The sequence below is a fragment of the Parambassis ranga genome, chromosome 20 (genome assembly GCF_900634625.1).
Source record: "Parambassis ranga chromosome 20, fParRan2.1, whole genome shotgun sequence".
NCBI classification, from domain to species: Eukaryota; Metazoa; Chordata; class Actinopteri; family Ambassidae; genus Parambassis; species Parambassis ranga.
Genome location: NC_041040.1, coordinates 9,093,968 through 9,115,351, shown reverse-complemented (window position 1 = coordinate 9,115,351; position 21,384 = coordinate 9,093,968). Strand labels below are relative to the sequence as shown.

The 21,384-nt window shown below is 43.4% G+C and overlaps 1 protein-coding gene across 2 annotated transcripts in view; it reads right to left on the bottom strand.

The window, feature by feature from the left end:
- zfhx4 (zinc finger homeobox 4) overlaps window positions 1-21,384 on the bottom strand; it is a 75,585-nt gene that overhangs the window by 4,333 nt on the left and 49,868 nt on the right. For both annotated transcript variants that reach the window (XM_028432423.1, XM_028432422.1), the window contains 5 exons: window positions 13,165-13,263; window positions 7,120-7,253; window positions 5,761-5,961; window positions 5,519-5,639; window positions 29-5,407 (listed from right to left, as the gene is read on the bottom strand). In XM_028432423.1, coding sequence (XP_028288224.1) covers window positions 29-5,407; window positions 5,519-5,639; window positions 5,761-5,961; window positions 7,120-7,253; window positions 13,165-13,263 — 5,934 coding nt within the window. The remainder of the gene's footprint in view (window positions 1-28; window positions 5,408-5,518; window positions 5,640-5,760; window positions 5,962-7,119; window positions 7,254-13,164; window positions 13,264-21,384) is intronic.

Sequence of the window (21,384 nt, the reverse complement as noted above, 5' to 3'; positions counted from 1 at the left end):
TTTTTCAGTGTTTGTCATACTAACTCACCAGGTGTGTTGGGTGGAAAAACAGGAAGTGATGAAGGCCCATTGACCCCAGGAAGTAGCACTGGTGGAAGGCCAGATAACCCTGGGTAGCCTGAGGGTAGGCTGAGGCCATGAAGTGCATTATTATTGTCCACTGAAGTCTGTTGCTGCTGGCCAGGCAGGCTGAGTCCCTCACCAGCTTTCTTCATGCGGTCCAGCTCTTGCTGGGCCATCAGCTGACGGACAGTGGTTGGTGCTAGGTAGTCCTTTTCTCTATCCACCTGGCTTCCCAGGGTTTCTTGCACTTTGGCGATGTGCTGTTTGGAGAAGATGTGATCTCGGACAGACATCCGGGCAGTGTACTTCACACCACACAAAGTACACTCAGGCCTGGGTCCCTCTGGTGAGCCTTGACTTATCATAAATGGCTTTCCAATGTTCATCTTGAATTTCTTTTCTTTAGCACGGGCATTCTGGAACCACACCTGGACAACGCGCTTGGGAAGTCCAATCTCATTGCCCAGCATTTCACACTCTTGCATTGTAGGAGTGCGATAGTCACTAAAACAGGCTTTGAGTACTTTCAGTTGCAAGTTACTCATCTGGGTCCTGAATCGCTTGTGGCCTGGTCTGTCGCCACCGTTGTTACCTTTCCCAGACTTGCCGAAAGGGTTACCTGCCCCAAAGGGACTAGGCGAACTGGGATCAGCAAGGCTTGATGATTCACTTCTGTCATTGTTTTCATCCATGTCATCATCTCTGGAGCTAAAATACGAGTCACAGTCTTTTCCAGAGAAGCTGAGAGCAGGGCTCACCATACTGAATTGGAACCTTTCATTGCCACTATCAGAATTTGGTGCCAGGCCACTTTTGCTGTCATTTAGCTTATCTCCTCCATTAGCAGTGAAGCTCTCAACTTCATTGTTATTATACTCATCTCCAGTTGTAGCATCGCTAATGGCTGTGTTAATTGATGATGTCTCATCAAAGTCCATCTTACTGAGATCATAAGATGACACTTCTGCTGAATTCATATTAGGCCCTTCAGTTTCATCACAGTTTTCAGCTTTTAAGGATGAAGGGCTTAAGAAGTTTTTTACTTGCGCCTCAGATGGTTTGACTGGGGTTGAGGATGCTGCAGGCAGGTCATACTCATTTGGCTCAGTCTTGGTAGGCAGCTGTGGGTAGTCAAAGAAATTATGCTTATTTGGGCTTTCACCTCTATCGTTGTCTTGATTCATCATTGGGCTTGGTGGCAAGCTAAAGCCTGCTTGCTTAGCCTCATGCCAGTGTCGAGATCTTATGTGGCTATCTAGGGCAGATTTAGCCTTGAACAGTGCTCTACAAAAGGGACATTTCTTGTGGGACTGGGAGGGCCCTATAGCCCTGAACTGTCCCTTTCTCTCTCTTGCACGAGTGTTTTGGAACCATACCTGCACCACTCTCTTTTTCAAGCCAACCTCTCGTGCAATGTGGTCCAACATCTTCCTGGTTGGGTTAGAGTCAAGTAGGTATTTGTCGTAAAGAATCTCCAATTGTTCTGGTGTGATGGTGGTCCTCAACCGTTTATCTCTGTGTTGCTCTTCACTACTGTTTCCACCATCTTTTTCATTCACACTTTCCTCCTTTTCATCCAGTTTTCTCTTCATTCCCCCAGAACCTGCAGCAGAGGCCATTCCAGAGCTACTCTGAGAGGGGAGTTGGGAGAGGCCTCCAGATAAGAGCTGGCTAGCCATAAGGGGGTTGTTGGGGTCAAATATCATATAGGGCATGTCAATGGGCCTTTCAAGGAACTGAGAGTGAAGGAACTGGTTTTGAGCAGCCAGGAAATGCATATGTTGGTGCTCCTGCCACAGCTCCACCGTGGGGAATGCAATTTTGCACTGGTCACACTGGTACTGAAGCATTTGGTGGGGGAGGCTGTTTGTGAGTGAGGAAAGGGCAAGTGAGAGTGGACTTGAGGCCACTGCAGCTGCCTGTGGCTGTGAGTGGGGTCTTGAGATTTGTGGCTGGGGAGTTTTTTGAGGAGGTGGCTGAGGTGTGCAAGCCTTAGAGGGTCTTGGTTCTGGCAATGACTTAATCACTGGTGATGGAGCAGTCTCAGTTTGTTTAGCCTCAGTTTCAGGGGCATTGTCTGGTTTGGGTGAAGTTTTCCCCATGGTAGCACGAGGAGAGGCCATCACAGGGGAGCTTGAGCCGGAACTGGTAGCAGTTCCTGGTTGGTGATGTTTAAGTGACTCTAAAGGTAACTGAAGCATCTTAATTGGCCCTGGGTCAGCAAAATCCATGTTGTCATCCAAGAGGCTGTCCTCATTGCATTCCTCATCTTCATCTTTATAACATTGCTTTTTCTGGTGAGTGATAAGGTCAAAGATGCGTGGGAAAACAATGTTGCACTTTTTGCACTGGTACTGCATGTTGCTGGTTCTGATGTATCGTTCATTGGTCAGCTCTTTCTTCTCATTGTCTTTTGAATCAGCCTGGTTCTCGTAGCTCTTGCGAGCTTTCTGGCGGGCATTCTGGAACCAAACCACAATGACTCGAGTTGGTAGGTTGAGCACAGTGGATAGTTGCTCAATTTCATCATCCTTTGGGTAGGCATTAGTATCAAAGAAATCCTGAAGTACCCTCAGCTGGTAATCAGTGAATCTGGTCCTGGAAGACCTCTTGTTCATAGCTGAGTCAGTTCTGTAATCGTGAGCATTAAGTTGGGCCTCCAATCGTATATCTTCCAATGTAGTCATGGGGGGAATACTAAAATTGTAGGGGGAGTCTTTACTTCGTTGCCTTTCTTTGAAGAGGGTGTTACGGAACCAGTGCTTTATGACTTTTTGGGGCAGGCCAGACTTCTCTGACATCTCCTGAATTTGCTCTTCATTGGGGGAATTGTTAATGTCAAAGTTTGCACGAAGGATCTTAAGCTGGTCATCAGTGATACGTGTGCGTGGTCGCTTAAACTGAGACTGGCGAAGGAAGTTTGGATCAAGACCCAACTGTTGCTGGCAAAGCTGTGTAAGATCAGTAGACAGAGAGTCCATAGTAGGCAGCTGTAGGGCCAACTGTGGGGGCAGTCCTGGGTGCTGGACGGACTGCATCATCAGAGGTGGGAAAAGGGGCAAATCTAAAGGAACAGGAAGCTGTACTTGAGGTGGTACAGGAGGGGCAGTAGGTGTTGGAGGAGGGGGTGGTGCCTGGGTCGGCTGTGCCTGGTGAGTTGGTTGGTGTGCCGCCTGATGTGAAACAGGAACTGGAGGTGGCACTGGGGTTTGGGGCTTGGCCACTGATGTAGAAGGAGGCTGAGGAGCCGTCACTGGAGCTGGAGCTGGCGGGGGTGGTGGAGGAGGTGGTGGGGGCGGTGGTGGAGGAGGCTCAGGTGAAGCAGGGTTTATTGGATAGAGTTTGTCATAGGCCTCTCTGTACTGCTGGGCAAACTTTTCAAGCTCCACATATGGGAAAAAGTGGCTGTGCACATGTTCCTGGTGGCTTTTGAGAATGAGCATGTTGGAGAAGAGCTTTCCACACATTCCACACTCAAGCTTGTCAGTATTCAGTTCCATTTGTTCAACTCCATCTTTATTTTTCTTGTGAATTTTTTGTCGGTTCTCATTATACTGGATGACCAGTTCAAATCCAAAGTTCTCTAACAATGCTTTTGCTGCATTACCCCTTGCTCCTGATACAATACGTGGTGGGGGAATCAATGGCTCTGGGAACTTTGACTTTTTGTGGTCTTTGTTGTCTTTGCCTCCATCATTTAAAGCCTCACCGCCATTCTCCATCTTTGCTCTGTTTTCTTGTTTTTCTAGGTGGTCCTCAGCCTCTCTTGACATCTGTATTTCGGAAACTGACACACTGCTAGACTCAATTTTGGTTTTGTGGTTCTGCAGTTGCTGGGTTTTCTGCTGCTGAATTTGTGACTGAGTCTGACTGGCTTGCTGGGCCTGTTGTTGGGCCTGGGCCTGCTGCAACTGGTGCTGCTGTTGCATTTGCTGCTTCATGTCCTCTAAGAATGATCCAGCAAGGCCAGGCATTCCAAAGGCTGCTGCAGAGTGTAGAGCAAGTTCTGGGCTAAGGTTGAACTCTGCTCCTGGTATGTAAAATGGGAAAAGGAACTGCGGTTGCTGAAACTGCAGCAGAGCTTCTGGGGTCATTGGAAAATGGGGGAAGAAAGCTGGATTAAGGAACTGAGGCTGAAAGAAGGCAGCCTGTTGCTGGAGTTCATGCTGAAGCTGGAGCTGCAGTTGGGCAGACTGTGCTGACTGGTGGCTGCTTGCCTGTGCTGAAACGTGGTCAGTAGTTTTTTGCTTTGTGTTGTTGCTGTTAGATTCTTTGGGTTCCACAGTGTTTTCTTTGTTAGAAGAGGGGGTTCCACTTCTAGCAGTGTCTGAGTTGCTAGTGTTCCCTTGTGCACTTGGGCCTGGGCTCTTTGCAGGCACTGGACCACTAGCCCCAGTGGCACTGCTGCTGCTGCTGCTCGTGTCAGTTTTGGCTGTTCTGGCTTTGGTCTGGTGGAGCACTGACCTCATATGAATTTCAAGTGTTGAACTTTGGCTGTAGGCAACATTGCAAATGTTACATTTAAATGGTTTGTTGTCAATGCTGTTGCTTGTCTCTTGTGGTACTGGGCTAGATGCCTCTTGAAGGACCTTCTTCAATTTGTGCAGATGGGAAACAGAATTATAGTGGACTAGTAGTATATTCTTCTGAGTGAAGGACTCCTTACACACTGTGCACTTATAAGGTCGAGATGGATCCAAAAATTTCTCCATTGTGAAGTTGGGCCCTTTTCTAAATGGTAGCGTTCGCTTTGGTTCTGCTCCCATGTCATCCAGCAGAGAGCTGCTGTCACTACCAGTAGGACTGGGCTTCTCTTCCTGGTCCATTTCATCATCTTTGTCCAAGTCATGTTCAAAGGCCTGAGCTTCCTCTAAGGCCCTGGCCTCACTCTCAGTGATATCTCCATTCAGTGGCAGATTTCCTATTAGTTGCTGTACCTCAGCTTCACTAAGTTCTGGATGTCCATTTTCCAAATGCTTCCTGAGAGCCAGGAATGTCCTGAAGCTGCGCTGGCAAAGGCTGCACATAGTGGCTGCTCTAATGGCATGATACTGAGAATGTATCTGAAGCTTCTGCATTGTCTTGAAGGCCAGGCTGCATTGGTTGCAGCGATATTTGTAGACATGGCGATCAGATACTGAGAGCTGCTGCTGTTGCTGTTGTAGTCGTTGGAACTCACTGAGATGTTCCTGTAGGTTATCAGGGGACTTGCTGTCATGTCCTAACCCACTGGCTCTCTTCCAGTCAGGGGCCTCTGAGGCCTCCTTGGGGGGCTTCAGTTCCTCACCCTGCAGGTCTAATTCATTCTTTTCTTGACTGGACAGATCATCCTTTGAATTGTTTCCTACAAGTAAAAAATAGAATTTGAAGTATAATACACCTCAATATTTTATATGATAAATATACACAAATAAAGTAATGACAAAAATATATTTAAGCACCATATTCTGCTCACCTTGAGACTTTGCAGACCCATCCATGAGGGAGGTAGAGGAATCCATTAAAGACATACTTTTCTCTTGTCCAGTTTGGGTATGCATTATATTATTTGGTGTTGCTGTGTCAGGTCCAACAACCTATGAAGACAAAATATATGAAATACACATATGATATAAATATGATATAAGATTAAGAAGACATGGGTACAGTCAATTTACAATAAAAGTAAATACAATCTTATTTATAAACATTGCTTACAGTCATAATCAGCTTTTCCACACAGTCAGGGGCCACACTGTGAAGGTGAGTGAGATGCAGCTGCAAGTGAATCTTGTTGCTCAGTACATCCTGGCAAAGTGGACAGCGGATCACTGGCTGCATGGAATGCTGGGACATCACATGGAGCTGCATACGGTTGGCATCCTTACTGCTGTAGTTGCAGTATGGACACTGCTGAACCTAAGAGAAGTAAAGTAACAGTATAAGTTTTTGGTCATAAGCAATACAATAATAAAGCGTTCTATCCATTTATATCTCTCTAGTCAGCTGATTAGTAGAAGCAACTCCTTCTCCTATCAGTGACCATGTCCTTGCTCTTGCAGCCAATCATATTCAAGCGTAAAAATATGTCTCTCCTGATAAAAATGAAATCATTCCTTTTTTAAAATAACCAGGAGATCCAAAGTCATTTTTTGTAGCGTTCACTTAACACTGACCTTGTCCTAACACATTCACCTCTCTCCACCAATTCACATGCCCACCTTTACACGGAAAATTTAGATCAACCGTGTTTCATGTAATTCACTTAGTCTCTCAACTCATGCAATTTTATTAGTAGAAACAACATTGGCCAGAATTTCTAATCAGGAGATTACAGATGACAAAGGTGTGTACTCTCCCAAGCTATGCCTTGCCCTCATTACAGGGAGTACTCTGAGCATAGCTGCCGCCCTACCACCTGTCTTAATAGAATCCATTTCTGAAATGACTAAGTCTTCCCTCTTTGGAGGGCCCAGAACCAGACGAGCTAATACTTCATAATCTAATTTAAAAACACATATAATTTAAAGAGATGCAAAAAGGGGAAAAGAAGCAGAGAGAGAGAGGCCTAAGGCTAGTGCAGGTATTCCACTTAAGAACACAAAGGCTGGCCTATTGTGCATGATGCTAAAAAGCTCTGTCAGGGAGCGAATGGTGGGATGCATTTAACCCTTTGAGTGAAAGCTGGCGCCAGCAGTACCTAAATGCTTGCTTAGCATTTCTCCTTCTTACAGTTAAGCATCTTCCCATTAGCCTATCCCACAGTGACAGTGAAGGCTACATTTCATTAGTGCTTATGAAGATGAACTTAGCCATTCAACAACAAATTCCAACATTTGTTCTGAATGTGAATTGCCACATGTCCATGTTATGTAGATACACACAACGTGCCATAACCTATTTTCTTTGGGCAAGGTGAACACTTAGAGATCACCACCACCAACAATCACCCTGAGCATTCTTCAGATTCTTTAAGGGAGCAGTTAGAAAATATTTTCCTTCATATGTTTGATATGCCAAGAGTAATATTTGCAAGATTAGTCAGACTGTGTAGCAACACTGTCAGATTATTTTTACCTGGTCATTGGCTGAGGTCTTCCCCTCAGCAGACTTTGGCCTTTTGGGTGGACTTTCAATTTGTCGATCCGGCAGGAGGGAATGTTTAACCATAACGTTCGGTCCTGTAACCTCTTTGGATGCGGCATTCACTCCTGGCAGAGGGCGAGGAAAAAGAGAAATTTCATTAAAATAAATGCTGAACATTTAGTTAGTATTTATGTTTAAAGTTTATATGCCTGTCTTTGTTTAATTTTAAGTTTGGTATATCATAAGAAATCTGTTATGGACAAAAGGCTTCACATTAACAATTAAAAAAATTAAACAAAGTAGCAAAATTACACATTTATCAAAACATACAATACATAAAAGTATATAAAACAAAGTTTTTAAAAGTGATTGAATTGTTGATTATTGTATTATAGATACACAAATAATATGTGTTTAGGTCTACCGATTTTAATAATCAGTGGGACAAAGGTGATGATTTAAAAAATGATTTGACACCAAGTCCACATTAGCATGGATACAAACACAAACTGCATTATTCACATTCATATACACTGACGTGTTTCTGCCCCGAGGACATGTAAAATGGGAAAAACTCAGGCAGGCTCATTATCACAGCATGACATACATTAAATGTTATGGTAATATTATACACTTCATTAGTTCATATACATTTCCCCAGCTGCCTCAACAACTCCTATTTCTCTATAAGATGCTAAATTTCCAGGGCTTGGTCACGGCTGGTGGTACAGTAGAGGCAATACTTGTATGTCTATGTGTGTGTGTGTGCGTGTGTGAGAGACGTTAACAGCAGAGCTCAGTGTGGAGAGATCAGCCTCTGGTTGTATTTAGTAAATGCTGCAGCCACTGATAAATCTTTCATTAGCCTCATCCTAAGATACAGGCCGTGCAGGCCCTGCTATACTCTGCCACTGCAATTTACCCACTCTGCACAACACAAAGACACAGCAACAGCAACTCTCCCTCCCTTCTGCCCTCCTTCTTCCTTGCTCTCTTCCTCCCTCTCTCCCTAAGCCATCACCCCTCCTCCTCTCTTGCGTCCCCTCCCTCATCTGGTCACTCAAGGCAATATGTGAGCCTCACTCTTGCGAATCAACGCTTCACGCTAGATGCACAAATGGAAAAAAAGGGAAATCAAAGCACTGATACATGGAGAGGGGGGTTGAGAAAAACATTTTGTATTTCATATTATTCTGTGGCTCGTGTTTGTATTGGGCGCATATCAATTCCTCCGGCCCGTTCATGCATTTTAATTCTGTTGCATTAAGTAGGCGTTCCACTTATTTTATTTGTAATCCCCTATATCTGGAGCCTGAAATATTGGCCTGTCAAGGAAAGTGACAAGAGAGAGGGAGGGAGGGAAGAAAGGAAGAAAGAGAGAGAGAGAGAGAGAGGGTGTGGAGAAAAAAAACACAAGGGCACAATGTGAATTTCCAAGAACATCCGAGAATTGCTCTGCAGCTCAGACGAGCGAGGTAATCTCGTCTTCCACTGCTTGTGATGGCCCCTGCAGGGCTTGTGTGTGTGTCTATGTGCATATATGTGTGTGTGTTATGTGCTTCATGTCAGGTCTCTGACACTCCATTGGTCAGATCGGTCCTGGCTGGGAGCGCCCGTCATATCACCTGACCTTTCTAAAGCCTGCGCCCCGCCTCCCATATTTATTATAACCATTTCTAATTTCAACTTTCAATTTTTGCCTCCGTCTTCCAGTCAATTTGCAACTAAATTACATCCCTGCAGAAGGAGATGAGGCGATTGTCGGACAAGAGCCTGCAAACACATTTACAATGCAGCGGGGGAAAGGGCCCACACATCACCATTGATTACTGTCATGTTGAATGTAAATGTATGTTTGTGTAATGTGTGTGTGTGTGTGTGTGTGTGTCTGTGCAGCATGAAGATCTGTACTTCTGGTTTAGATCTGTCTTTGACCTAGTGCTTTCAACAACACTTGAAACTCACACTGAGAAAAACAGCTGGTTAACCTGAATGTTGAGAGAGCAGCTCACTCTATGGCCACTCATAGAGTGAGCTGGGCTTTAAATGGCAGGCCCTGCCAGCAGAGAACGTTAATAACAAACAAAGATGTTTTGAGGCACAGAAGTGCGTTCAAAATTGTAAAGTGTCTTCCAAGGATATAATCACCTGTAAGACACAACGGATAGTGTGATCCAAACACTATCCATAAATTCATGAGACGAAATCAAAATATCTCTCAGCCTGTAGTTTTTAACCAGCTTTGTATTGTTGGCCTGACAATTTGAGGAAAAATAATGGGGGGGATGTATGATTGAGAAAAAGGCAAGAGCAGAAGACTCTCCTCTCTTCTTATTCCTTTGTCTCTGATTCTACACTCCATACTTAATGGCTGTCCTTTTTTTCCTCCTCCCTATTCTTTACCCTCCCTTTATCCTTATGTGGGTTCCAGCAGCTGCAGCCTAGTCAAGGGGAGGGACAGAAAAAAAAACTGAATTTGCACCCCCTCCTTCAGCAACCCCCCCACCCCCACCCACCAACCCCTCCACCAGTGACAAATGTCTGCGAAGAGCAGGACCTTGCTTGATTAGATAAATCAAAAAGTGATTTATGACACTCAAGCCCCCTTTTGCATTGCAAGGGGAGCGACTGATGCACACACCACCCATCTTTATTTGCAACTGTCAATGATGTTTAGGGAGCCGCGTACACACACTTCTATACATGCAAGTGGGCACTCAAATGGAGAAAAGTGCAAAGAAACATTGAGAGGAACAAGAAAAAATGATGGCGGGGCGCCCGTTGCTCAGCTGTGGGGTATCTGTGGTAAAATGTTACTCGAAAGGCCCGAAACACATTCTAGCTTTAGAATCTGCCCCTCTGCGCCAGAAAGGGTTAAATTATTTTATGTAAACCAAACCAGCCAAATGAGATTTTCACAGAAACAGGCATGTTTGTTGAATCATATGTGTTCAACTATATAAAATCAACACTATCATCAAATCCTGGGGAAAGATTTCAAAACAATCAAACTGTACCCATTGTAATATTTTACAAGCTGCAAAATAACTCCATTGATGATTCCATTTCTGTAATTTCCTTCCATGAAAACATAAAAAATAGCCTACAAACAAGAGCAGTGAGTTGGGTGGGGGGGCTGGGTGGCTTGGATTTAGTATTCAATTTAGCTGTCCTGAGCCCTGGCAGACTGGCTAAGGTTACGAAGCAGTAAATCTAGGAGGGAGAGCTGGCCAAAGCGGGCCAGGGAGGGCCGGCCAGCATGATTTACTGGCCTACTGCTCCGAGGTTACGCATTAGGCTGACCTCCGGTCACCTGATAACATTACAGCAACACACTCTGAACCCCAAACTCCCACTGAAGCACTCAGCAGGCCCAGATCTAGCCGGAGGGGAGGAGAGAGAGAGAGAGAGAGAATGGGACGGAGTGAAATTGAGAGAGGCAGAGACACAGTCAGATGGAGAGAGGACGAGGAAAAGGAAAAGCTATTAAACAGCAGCTGTCTTGTAGTTTGTGTTTTTTTAATGACTAGCCTTCCTTTCTTTTAAATCTCCAGCTTGTGCTCTAATGAGAGATAAATATGAGCATGGCCTTGTCACATTTGACAAATCGTCTGAGACGTTCAACAAGCTGTCATTACACAGACAACACACATACATACACAAAGGAACTGCTGCAGGCTCATAATTAAACATGCTAATATCTTTAATATATTTTAATCTCATCTTAGACAGCTCTCCTCTCAAGCTGGGCAAATTTAACAGATGTATGCATGTAAAAAAAATCTGAATATAAGCAAGCCAATACGGACTGTTTAACATCAGATCATGTTTTCATACGCCTGCTTTTTGTTGCCCTCATTTTCTTGATTCGAAATTGTAGCTGAAATGAACACATAACATTTGACTGTAAGACAAATGCCCAATTTCTTTGCTAATGTGTAGCAGGTAGAGATCTGTATTTTCCTAAGGCTGTCTGACAGGCTCATTTCCATGCTGGGGCCTTTGCTTAGATGGTTATTTATAAGAAGAGGGCCCCTGAGCCATGGTGGCGATATGTGCCATCTACTACACACACGGCACAAAGCTATCTGGAAGTAATCCACATCGAGGACATTTGCATGGAAAATGCAACATGGATTATAATTAATCTAAAGTGACATTGGATTAAAAAGACAATGTAAATGAAGCAAGAGAAACTCTCTCCAAACCCCTCCTACCCCCCATCTCTCTCTCTCTCTCTCCCTCACTCTATCTATCTATCTGCTCCTCTTTGTTTAAAGGATCTTAGTCTTGGGGATGAAGTGCGCAAACACACTGCTCACTTGGTCACACTGTAATCCCATCCCTTGAGATCTCCATATGGACCTACACAGACACACACGCACACAGAGACACACACACGCCGAGCTCAACATTTCAAGCTTGTCTGAGATTTGGGACTGATGAAGGAGATGCTAAATCTGCCTGCTTAAAAAAAAAACACACACACTCCAGCATAACAACACAGTGACACTCTGGGACCCCTCTTCATTTTTCGAAACCTCATTTAATCCAAATGCTAACACACACACACACGCACACACACAAACCAGTAGCAATAATTTCTAGCAATATAGGCACCTGACCCCAAGGTGATTCCTAGAGAAAAAAAACGTGTATGTTTCTGCTTTATTAAATAGATTTCTCTCATATGGACCCTCAGTCGGTTTGCTTTTTTGCATGTGTGCGGCAGTGTTAAATGACGCTGGTGGTAATATGCAGCAGTAAATGCATGGATGGTGGTTCCCCGGCAGTCCGTCAGACAGGCCTGTCAGAGAGATAGAGCTGAAAGATAGATGACTAGCTAAACTAATAGGCCCCAGCCTCACTCAGCTCTCCTTCTGCCTCATTGAGCCTCACATTATGGCGCTAGGTATGGCATGCTAGGAAGAAGAGGTAGGGAGGGAGCTTCAGATGGATAGAAGGTGGGAAGGTGTGTACATGTGTGTATTTGAGTTTGGGAAGGGGAGGGGGGGGGAAGAGGAGGAGGAGGAGGAGGAGAGACATTAGTGGAGGAAGAAAGAATGAGAAACCCTATGCAATGACAGAGGGGGAAAAAAGAGAAAGAAAGACCCCATGCAATATTCATTTCCAGCCATGGATTTCCATCTCATACATAAGAAGACCATATGAATTCTTATTTGGGCAAATCAACACCAACAAAGCCGGGGCTATCCCAGCCACAGCCTCACAGCAGATGTATTATGCACTCCATCCCCTGCCCAAAATAACAAAAACACCGATCTACCTTTCACAGATTGTTGGCCCCTTCCTGGTTCCAACATTGCTGCTCTTACAAATGAATAAACCGTTTCTTCTGCTTCCCTCTTTTTTTTTTTTTTTTTATCTTGCACTATTTTTTTCTATCCATAATGTCTGTGATAGGGTCACAGATTGGACAACAATTAAGGGATGGATTGAGCCAGGAAAAAATGGGAGAGAAAGAAAAATGAAGGGAGGTTGCAGGGAAAAAAAACTAATTTAAGGGTTGCAGGGATGCAGTGCAATATTAGAAAAACATATACACAGCCCCCCCACCCCCCATCTAATCCTGCGCTTATGAAAAATTAATATGTCATCGGAGAGGGCACAAGAACGAGAAAAGATTAATGCAAGGCGCTTATAAATTACAAGCACGCAAACTGATTTGATTAAAAAATAATCTGGGGCCTGGACATTGCCTGGTAATATCCACAACACTCAACTTATCCTTCTTTCTTTCTCTCCGTTTTTCTCTCTCCTTACTTCCCACTCTCTTTCTCTCCCGTCTCTCTCTCTCATTTTCTCTTTTTTCTCTTTCTGTCAGATGGAAACGATTAAAGCAGGTCACATGGAGGCTAGTAAGCAGCATTCACACACACACACTAGAACCTTATCTAAGTGAGAGAGACAGATGAACGATAACTTAGAAAAGAAAAGAGGCTTTATGGTTCATATGTGTTTTGTATGTTTGTGATGTTTGCGCGTGAACAGCGCTGTATGTGTGTGAAGACTTACGATCAGTTCTCCTGCTGTCAGTCAAGTCTCGGTCGGCGAGGTTGAGCCCTGGCCTGGAGGAGGAGCGAGGAGGTCTCTCGCTGTCTTCAGCAGACTCTTCTATAAATGTACAGAGAAAAAAAAAAACTTCATTACCCACAATGCTAAAAAAAAAAACCTGCACTTGATAGGGCTGAAAAACCGCAGTGCTTAACTTGAGACATAGTACAGATATTTAAACAGATATGGCTATATATATTAGAGTCATGTTGAAAATATTCCCTCTTGTACATGTTCAGTTAATCCCCATAAACCCCTTGTTTTTTTCAATACAAAGGTCAAGTTCACCCCATTGAGTGCTGAGCAATATATCTCAGCAGAAAATAATGCTAGTGACTTGAACACATGCTCTGTTGAAAATAGCACCGCCATGCCACTTCTAGTGGGTGAAACATAATACATCCATGGCCTGAAAGCAGGGAAGTTGTGTGACAACAAAATATGTCCTACCGAGCAACTATTTCAGTCATTTCAGTCTCCTCTCTTTATAAGACAAAAGACGTGGCGTAGTAATGCTGTCTATATATTTCCATTTAAACAAACATTTTTACTACTATTTAAATTTTTAAACAGCAAATAGGTCTTAACACATATTCACACATATATAGTATATAAACATGATTACCTACATGACAAAACTGCCATTCCGCTTTATTACAACTACTAAAACAATTTTTGTGTACATCTATAAAAATAATATGTGCACACACACACACACACACAAACCAAGACACACGTGCAGTTCTGTACTATTAGCAGATTAGCCTGCCCATCTCTGAGAGTTCAGCCCCTTGTTTGATAATTCTGTGTATCTGCAGTGTTCTGCCAGTGGATTAAAGTGTGCATGTGTGTGCGTGCACGTATACGTGTCTATGTGTGTATATGTGTCGCCAGCGCAAGCTAACACTAATCCTAGCCGAGCCCCAACGCTCCCTTTCATCCAGCCATCATTTGTCTCCGGCTGGGCTGATGTCACTTTGTAATGAATTTTGAGCAGTCTGAGAGAGGCCAGATAACCAGGCATGCGCATGCACGGATGGCACACACACACACAAACATGTATACACACACACACACATGCAGTGCACCCCCCTTACATCTCAGAGCAAGCGCACACCAATGCAAAATCAAACAGAAACACTTACAAACAGGCATCAAATCATACACACACACAGTATCACATTCACACACACAAAGAAAAACCGTTAAAAATTTCATGTCTTTTAAATGAGGGATGGAGTGGGGGGTCTCTCCCTCTCTCTCACCACAAACTCCTCATTCTGCCAGGGAATGAAACTGGTCTGTGTGCATGTGTGTATAAAAGAGCTGTGCTCATCAATTCTGCACTGCCCTAATAACCATATTTTACAACACACACACACACAGAGTCATATTCACAGAAATCAGGCAAAGGGTGCGTTGAGGTCAGCGTGCATTTGCATACAATCACTTTGGCCATTGTATGATGAGCACAAGGGGTCTGCAAACCCCCCCTTGGAAACATGATATGATTAACCCTTTCACATATGGCGAGCTGCAAGCAAACACACACACACACGGGAAGACACAGACACAGACACATAGACTAACCGCTGGCGCCATTGCTTTAAGCGGCAACACATTAAGTGGACATTATATACAGCATGAAATTTTCATGACAGATGCTGGCATGTGATTGAGGGAGAAATTGCAGTTGTGTTAGTGTATGTGTGATTGTATTCATGAATATAGTTATATTGTTGCAATTGCACATGTGTGTGCTCTACACATTTTGCACATGTGCATTCACTGTGTGTGTGTGTATGTGTGTGTACATGCATTTGTGTGAAAGAGAACGAGACTGGGACTGCACTCTGCTCCTGATGTTTTATTAATACGTCGGTGACAACGGAGATGAAATATCTCCTGTCAGCCGAGAGAGCCTGGGCTGCAGAAATTGCAATTTTCACTGCTGGTGCTGCAGCGTCCATCTTTGTATTTTAATTCAGCTCACCTTCATATAGAGGGAAAGCAGAAGGATACTGTGTGTGTGTGTTTGTGTGTGAGTTTTGTGTCTAGTGTGTTTGAAAGTCCTTCATCACTGGTTTATCTTTCCTCTATACTTGACTTTTGTTCGAAGCCAAGGAAAAGCAAAATGGTACAAATCGAACAGTGTGTTTCACAGAACTGTCAGCAGGAAAAAAAAGAGGAGGGAGAAGGGTCAGAACAGAAATACAGAGAAGATACAGCGAGATCAAGACAATGCCTTTAAAAGAAACCATAAAAAAATCCAAGAAAGCACAAACACAAACCTTCTTTTTATATGATTTGTCAACACTGCTGCATATACAATATGCTATAACATATAACATATGTACATGTATTGCTATTTAAATATCACCACCTATATATAATTTACTGACTATTATTTGCTCATCATGTATATCACATATAATTAAAATAATGATTTAAACATATGTGTAAACTGTTCATCATTATTATGCCACTACAAATGTCAACATCGAAACCTATTCAGAGAATAATCAGATCAATAATCTCTGTAAACATCCTTTGTTTGACGCATTGATGTGATGTTTACAGGTAATTTTTGTACAATTTTGTACAACAGCACACTGAATTTGCAAACTACAGATTTCTGATTTGTTTTTCTTTAAAGACAGTCAATACGGTAGTGGCTCTAGTGAAAGTGATCAAAATTGCAGGCAGTGTGTGATCACCTCTAGGGGGCAGTGTACTTGTAGTTAGATAAGACACTAGAAAAATGAGAGACAATGCACGGAAAGAAGGGAAGAGAGAAGGGAAGTAGGGTGAAGGAACGAAGAAAAGAAAGAGAAAAGGAAGAGTGATCATCTGGGTCTCATCAGTGTTTTTTTTCACTCCTCTCTCCTTCTAGTCAGTTATATTTGTGGTGTGTGTGTGTGTGTGTGCGCGCACACAGGGAATGTGTTTCCACACTGAGGACATTCCCAGACGAGCTCTCTCAATACATCAGCACAGCGTCTGCCCTCTGACTGACCCTGACAGTTACACACCACACCACTGTGAACGTGAGCGCGCGTGTGACTTTGTGCGTGTTTCGATGGGTCTGTGTGGATGTGTACCATTGATCAAGACAGTGAGACAGTGGCTGCATGTGTTTGCATGTGAGATGTCATGTGCAAGATTGTTTGTGTGTGTGTGTGTGTGTTTGGGAAAAGACAGAGGGTTCTGCAGCAGGGACTCTTAACCATCAACTTAATCGCTACCAGAGGACATGAAGAGAAAAACTTTCACAGTCACCTTCCACTGCCTCTGTGCGCACATATGTACGGGCATGTGCACACACACACACACACACACACTTTCATACACACACATACAGAGGGAGTAGGCCCGGCTGTGGAGGGTGTGTGATTTTGGCAGCCTGGTGGGACTCTCTTTGATGTGGGTCAGTCGGAACATTAAAGCCGGCCGGTGAGCTTGAGCTAACCACATACCCTGGGTTCGATTACCCTGCAACCAACACAGACCTATATTTAACTGTTAAAGAGGAAGAATAATTAAGTGAGTCCTGATCAGCGATGCAGCCAAATATTTAACTATAAATTGGAAGCTAGTGCACTTAAGGGTGTTCAGGCTCCAGGTTACTGTAAAGCGCTTGAGACAATTTTGATTGTAAAAAGCTCTATAGTATAAATGAAATTGACTTGATTTGAAAAATAAGGTCCCTGGATGAATATCTCTCTTCTTTGTTAGACAAATATGATCTCAAATCAAAAATAAGACGTTAAATTCAAGCACAAATTTTAGTACAAGAAAGAATAAAAAAAATCAAAAGAACTAAAAATCAAGAGAAGACACGGCGATATAAAAGAGATGTTTAGAAAGAAAAAAAAAAGAAGAAACAGACATGAGAGATAGAGGCAATGAAGAATGTATTGAAAGTGTCAGTGCAGTGTGTTTGTGTGTGTGTGCCCTCTAGCTGTATAATGACCTGCTCTGAGACCAATCACTCCCCCTCCCATCTCCCCCTAAGGGCCCATAACCACCATGCCGGGTCATTATGCGCCCGGTGGAGGACTCAGTTGTACAGCGCACAACTGCAGAGCAACGCCACGCCAGGAAACTGGACACAGAGGCTCCAAAATGGCTGAATTCATTAGCCGGGGCTGAGCTGCCTCTAATTTGCTTCCTTAGGGCTAGGATGGTGCTCATTAAAGGGGTAAAGGAGTAAAAAAAAAAAAAAACCTCTTGTTTTACATTTTGTTTATCTTAAATCATGGACACTATGAAAGTGGAGCATCAACTGAAGCTGTAATTGCTGCCAAAGAAAATATTATACGGAATATAGGAGAAACGCTATAACAACCAAACTGAGAAACTATTGCAGTTAAGACAATAGCTACAGTATTATCAGTGTCTACAAATAATAAGACACTCTGTGTCCAGTGTTTCTGTGGTGGTAGTAGTGCTGCCTTAATGTTTTGCGTAACACCCCTGACTGCCATGTCTCCCCAACTTAGGCATGATGTTGATGCTGATTTCTTCTTACAACTCATGTCCCCTGTGAGACCGTGTGTGTGCATGTGTGTGTGTGTATTCGAGAAACAGGGGCCCTATGATGTCACATTCCTGCGCCGCGCGCGTGGCTCTAGTTTGGCCTCTAGGTTTTAAGGGGAAAGCTTTGAAACATTACACCATCCCACACGGTCACAGCCTTGCACACACACACACACACACACAGTCAAGGGCCAGTGGTAATACTGCCAGAGTAATAACCTTACAGACTTACTGATCTCCCTCCCTCCCGTTCTCTCACCCTCGAATCTTTATTTACCCTACTCTCCCCTCTTTATCCCCCCCTCTCTCCCCTCGTTCTCCCTGTACCTTTCCCCCGAATTTCAGGCATTTAACAAGCATTTAGATCTTAACCAGATGTTGTTAATGTAGCATGTCTAAAATACTAAACATCAACCCAGCGGAGAGGGTCTACAGCTCCTGCACAGGGCCTGGGAATAACTCACTCACACTCACACACACACACACCAAACCTACACATGAAACCCTCAGCACATAACACACATTTACTCCCACACAGCCTTCAATGTATTTCATGCACAGCCCACATGCTAACATGTAAACACACCATCACAAGCAAACACACGTGTTTCCATCCACACTGTGCGATCCACCCACACCCAGACATTTATTGTTTAAAACACATGAGAACTTATTACAACAGCAAAAAAAAAAAAAAATATATATCTATTGTTTCAGGTCGACTCTGAAAGCCAGACAATAGGATTGTCACATTTAATTCGCTCCTGGTGTGAATGTCAATAAGTTGAACTGACAGAATAAGCTGAAAAAATGACTTTTGTATAAAAAAAAAACGCTTGTATCAGCAGCTCCAAATTTGCTTTGTTGTTGTCAATTACGACTTCCTGAGACACTTCATTGTATTTTCTTTCGCTCAAATTGCCCGCTCCGCTGTCTTGCAGGCGACTAACAAAACACCTATTACTCTTTTGAAAAAAAAATGGGTGGAAAAAAGAAAATCATATGAATAAACATAGCCAAGATTAAAGGCTTGCATGTCTTGCTTGCTGTGCAGACTGAAACTGTTGTTTCGTGTTAAGAGGGGTTTCGTTTTCAGTGCTGTGGGCACTGAGGGGTGTGTGTGAGAGAGGGACTGTGTGTGTGTGTGTGTGGGGGGGGTGATGTTAATGATTCTTTAATGGCAAATACAAAAGGTTTTTCACAGGACAAAAAAAATGGCTTCAAAAGGTTCAGTGCTGGAGAAAAAAATTGGCCGCAACACCTGGCCTTATACAATAGGTTAGCACACCTACTGTACGCCTCCACACGTGTGCACACGCACACACACACACACCTGCATCTTACACAACAGCCATATTGCATTTCGGCTGTTTGAATCACCTTAGGCTGAGTAGGTGAATTGAGGAGGCGGCACGGCAAGCTTACTGAGGGATTTAGGAATAATTTGAAAAGAAGATTCCTCTCCTCTGTTTCATCTCCTCCCATCTCTTTTTCTATTTTCTGTTTTTTCCTGGTCCTTTATGATTCCTTTGTCCAATATTTATCTAGCCCCTGATTATAAACATCTGCCCGATGTGGCACACACACACACATTCACACACATGGAGAGTAACACACATAGTGGAAATATCACACACACTCGCCAACATGACCCTGTCAGGTCCAGACTGGAGGACGAAGGAAAGGAGAAACAGAAAGAGAGAGGGCGAGTGAGTTGGACCAGACAGAGACAGAGAGAGAGAGAGAGAGAGAGAGAGAGAGAGAGAACTAGGAGCTGAGGGTTAATGGCCTTCCCATCTCTGTGATAAGAATTCATTCTGTTCTATTACCAGCACTTATCTACAGAGGCTCCTGTCTTTCTCCTCTCCCTGCCTCACACACACATACACGCACACGCACAACAAGGGTCCGAGATCGATAGATGAACCTAATGAAGAAAGCAGCTGTTTCTCGGCATACCTGCTCAACTCTATCAGCCCAACAAGATCTGCCTGCCTCATTCATCTGTCTATCTATCCATCCATTTATCTATCCACCTATCTATCTATCTGTCCATCTATTTTTTCTATCTTTTCACACAGCTATCCATCCATATACCTATCCCATCTGTTCCTCTGGGCCTCCATTTATCCCTCTATCTCTCCATCCATCACTACACTGGTAAGCAAAGATACAAGCAGGATAGATATAGTTTCCAATTGACCAGACTGGTCCTTGTCATGTATTCAAGGTTTATTTATTTTACGGGAACTAATACGAAGCCTGAAAACAGGGAATCTAATAAAATGGCTGCCATGGTTTAAGAGAATGGACGTGTGTGTGTGTGTGCTTAAAATAGGCCTGTGACGGGCAGTGGCCAAATGGATAATGCTTAAACAGATCTTTATCCTATTGGGCTACTGTCCCGTTTTTAGCTGCATAAAACCATCTGCTTTCAAAGTCACCAAAAACAAGAGTGTAATCCTGGATAAAAAACAAAAACAAAAACGAGAAGATAAAAAAAGTACAGATAAAAATGCAGTAAGTATTTTGTATTCATTCATTTCCTGTATTTTTCTGTGATTTAAGAAACAAAATGTGTTTAATCCTTAGTTTAAGATTAACACATACACGTTTTATAAGCCTGATCCATAGCCAGGTTTACAAACTTTCAGGTTTTCATTTGTTTTATTATTAATTTCCGATGCTTTTCAGTAACTACATTCCTATCTGACGGGGGCTTCAGTTCAGCACAGAGCACCACGTAGCTTCCATTAGCACTTAACAATTTCATATGTGATGTCCTTTGCCCATAAAAGCATGTGCAAAACAAAAATGTGTGCATCATCAGGGCCTTATTATGTGCTGAGGTTAGACAGGATGGCAGAACTCTTCAACATGAGAAGAATAGAGTCGCAGAGAAGAAAAAAGAAATATCTTCCAGCCAAAATATTCATTAGGTTGCTCAGAATCATCTCCAAAATGACCACATGGAACCTGCATGGGCGGCGCATATGTTCAAGATGCAACACACACACACAGATACACAGACCTGGGGCCCGGAGATGGTATTGGTACTGCCCTGGAGATGGTATTCACAGACAGTTACAAATAAGGAGTGTTGGCTTTCCTCTGACTTTCTCAAAAACATGCAAAAAATGTCCATTTCATTACTGGCTAAACAATGTCATATGGGCCCCCACTGGCCCTAATAGAAGCAGACAAAGACAGAGCAGCACACATATGCTTCGAATAAATCAGATTACTGGGGGAGAGTGGGGGAGAAAAAGAGTGAGAGAAAGAAGGAAAGAAAGAGAGACACCGCCAGACACTTAGAGGATTGACAATATTCCCTTTTCTTGCTACCTTCACCCCTCCCTCTCCTTTCCTTCACTTTCTTAACCCCCCCCCCCCCCCCTCCAGCGGGATCTGTTTTAGATTTGAGCCAGTACTAGAGCCATATCTCTACCTTATCTCTGCTAGCCGTCAGAAAACAGAAAGCTCCATGTTTCCATGCATTAGACTCCCAGCCCCTGACACGCCACTTGAAAATCTCACAGCCCCTCAAAATGGCTGAGCAGGAAAATAAAACAGCAAAGATATCATTTAATCAAATGAAATGCAGGTTACTGGGTTGCATTGATATTTCTTTTTCTTTTCTTT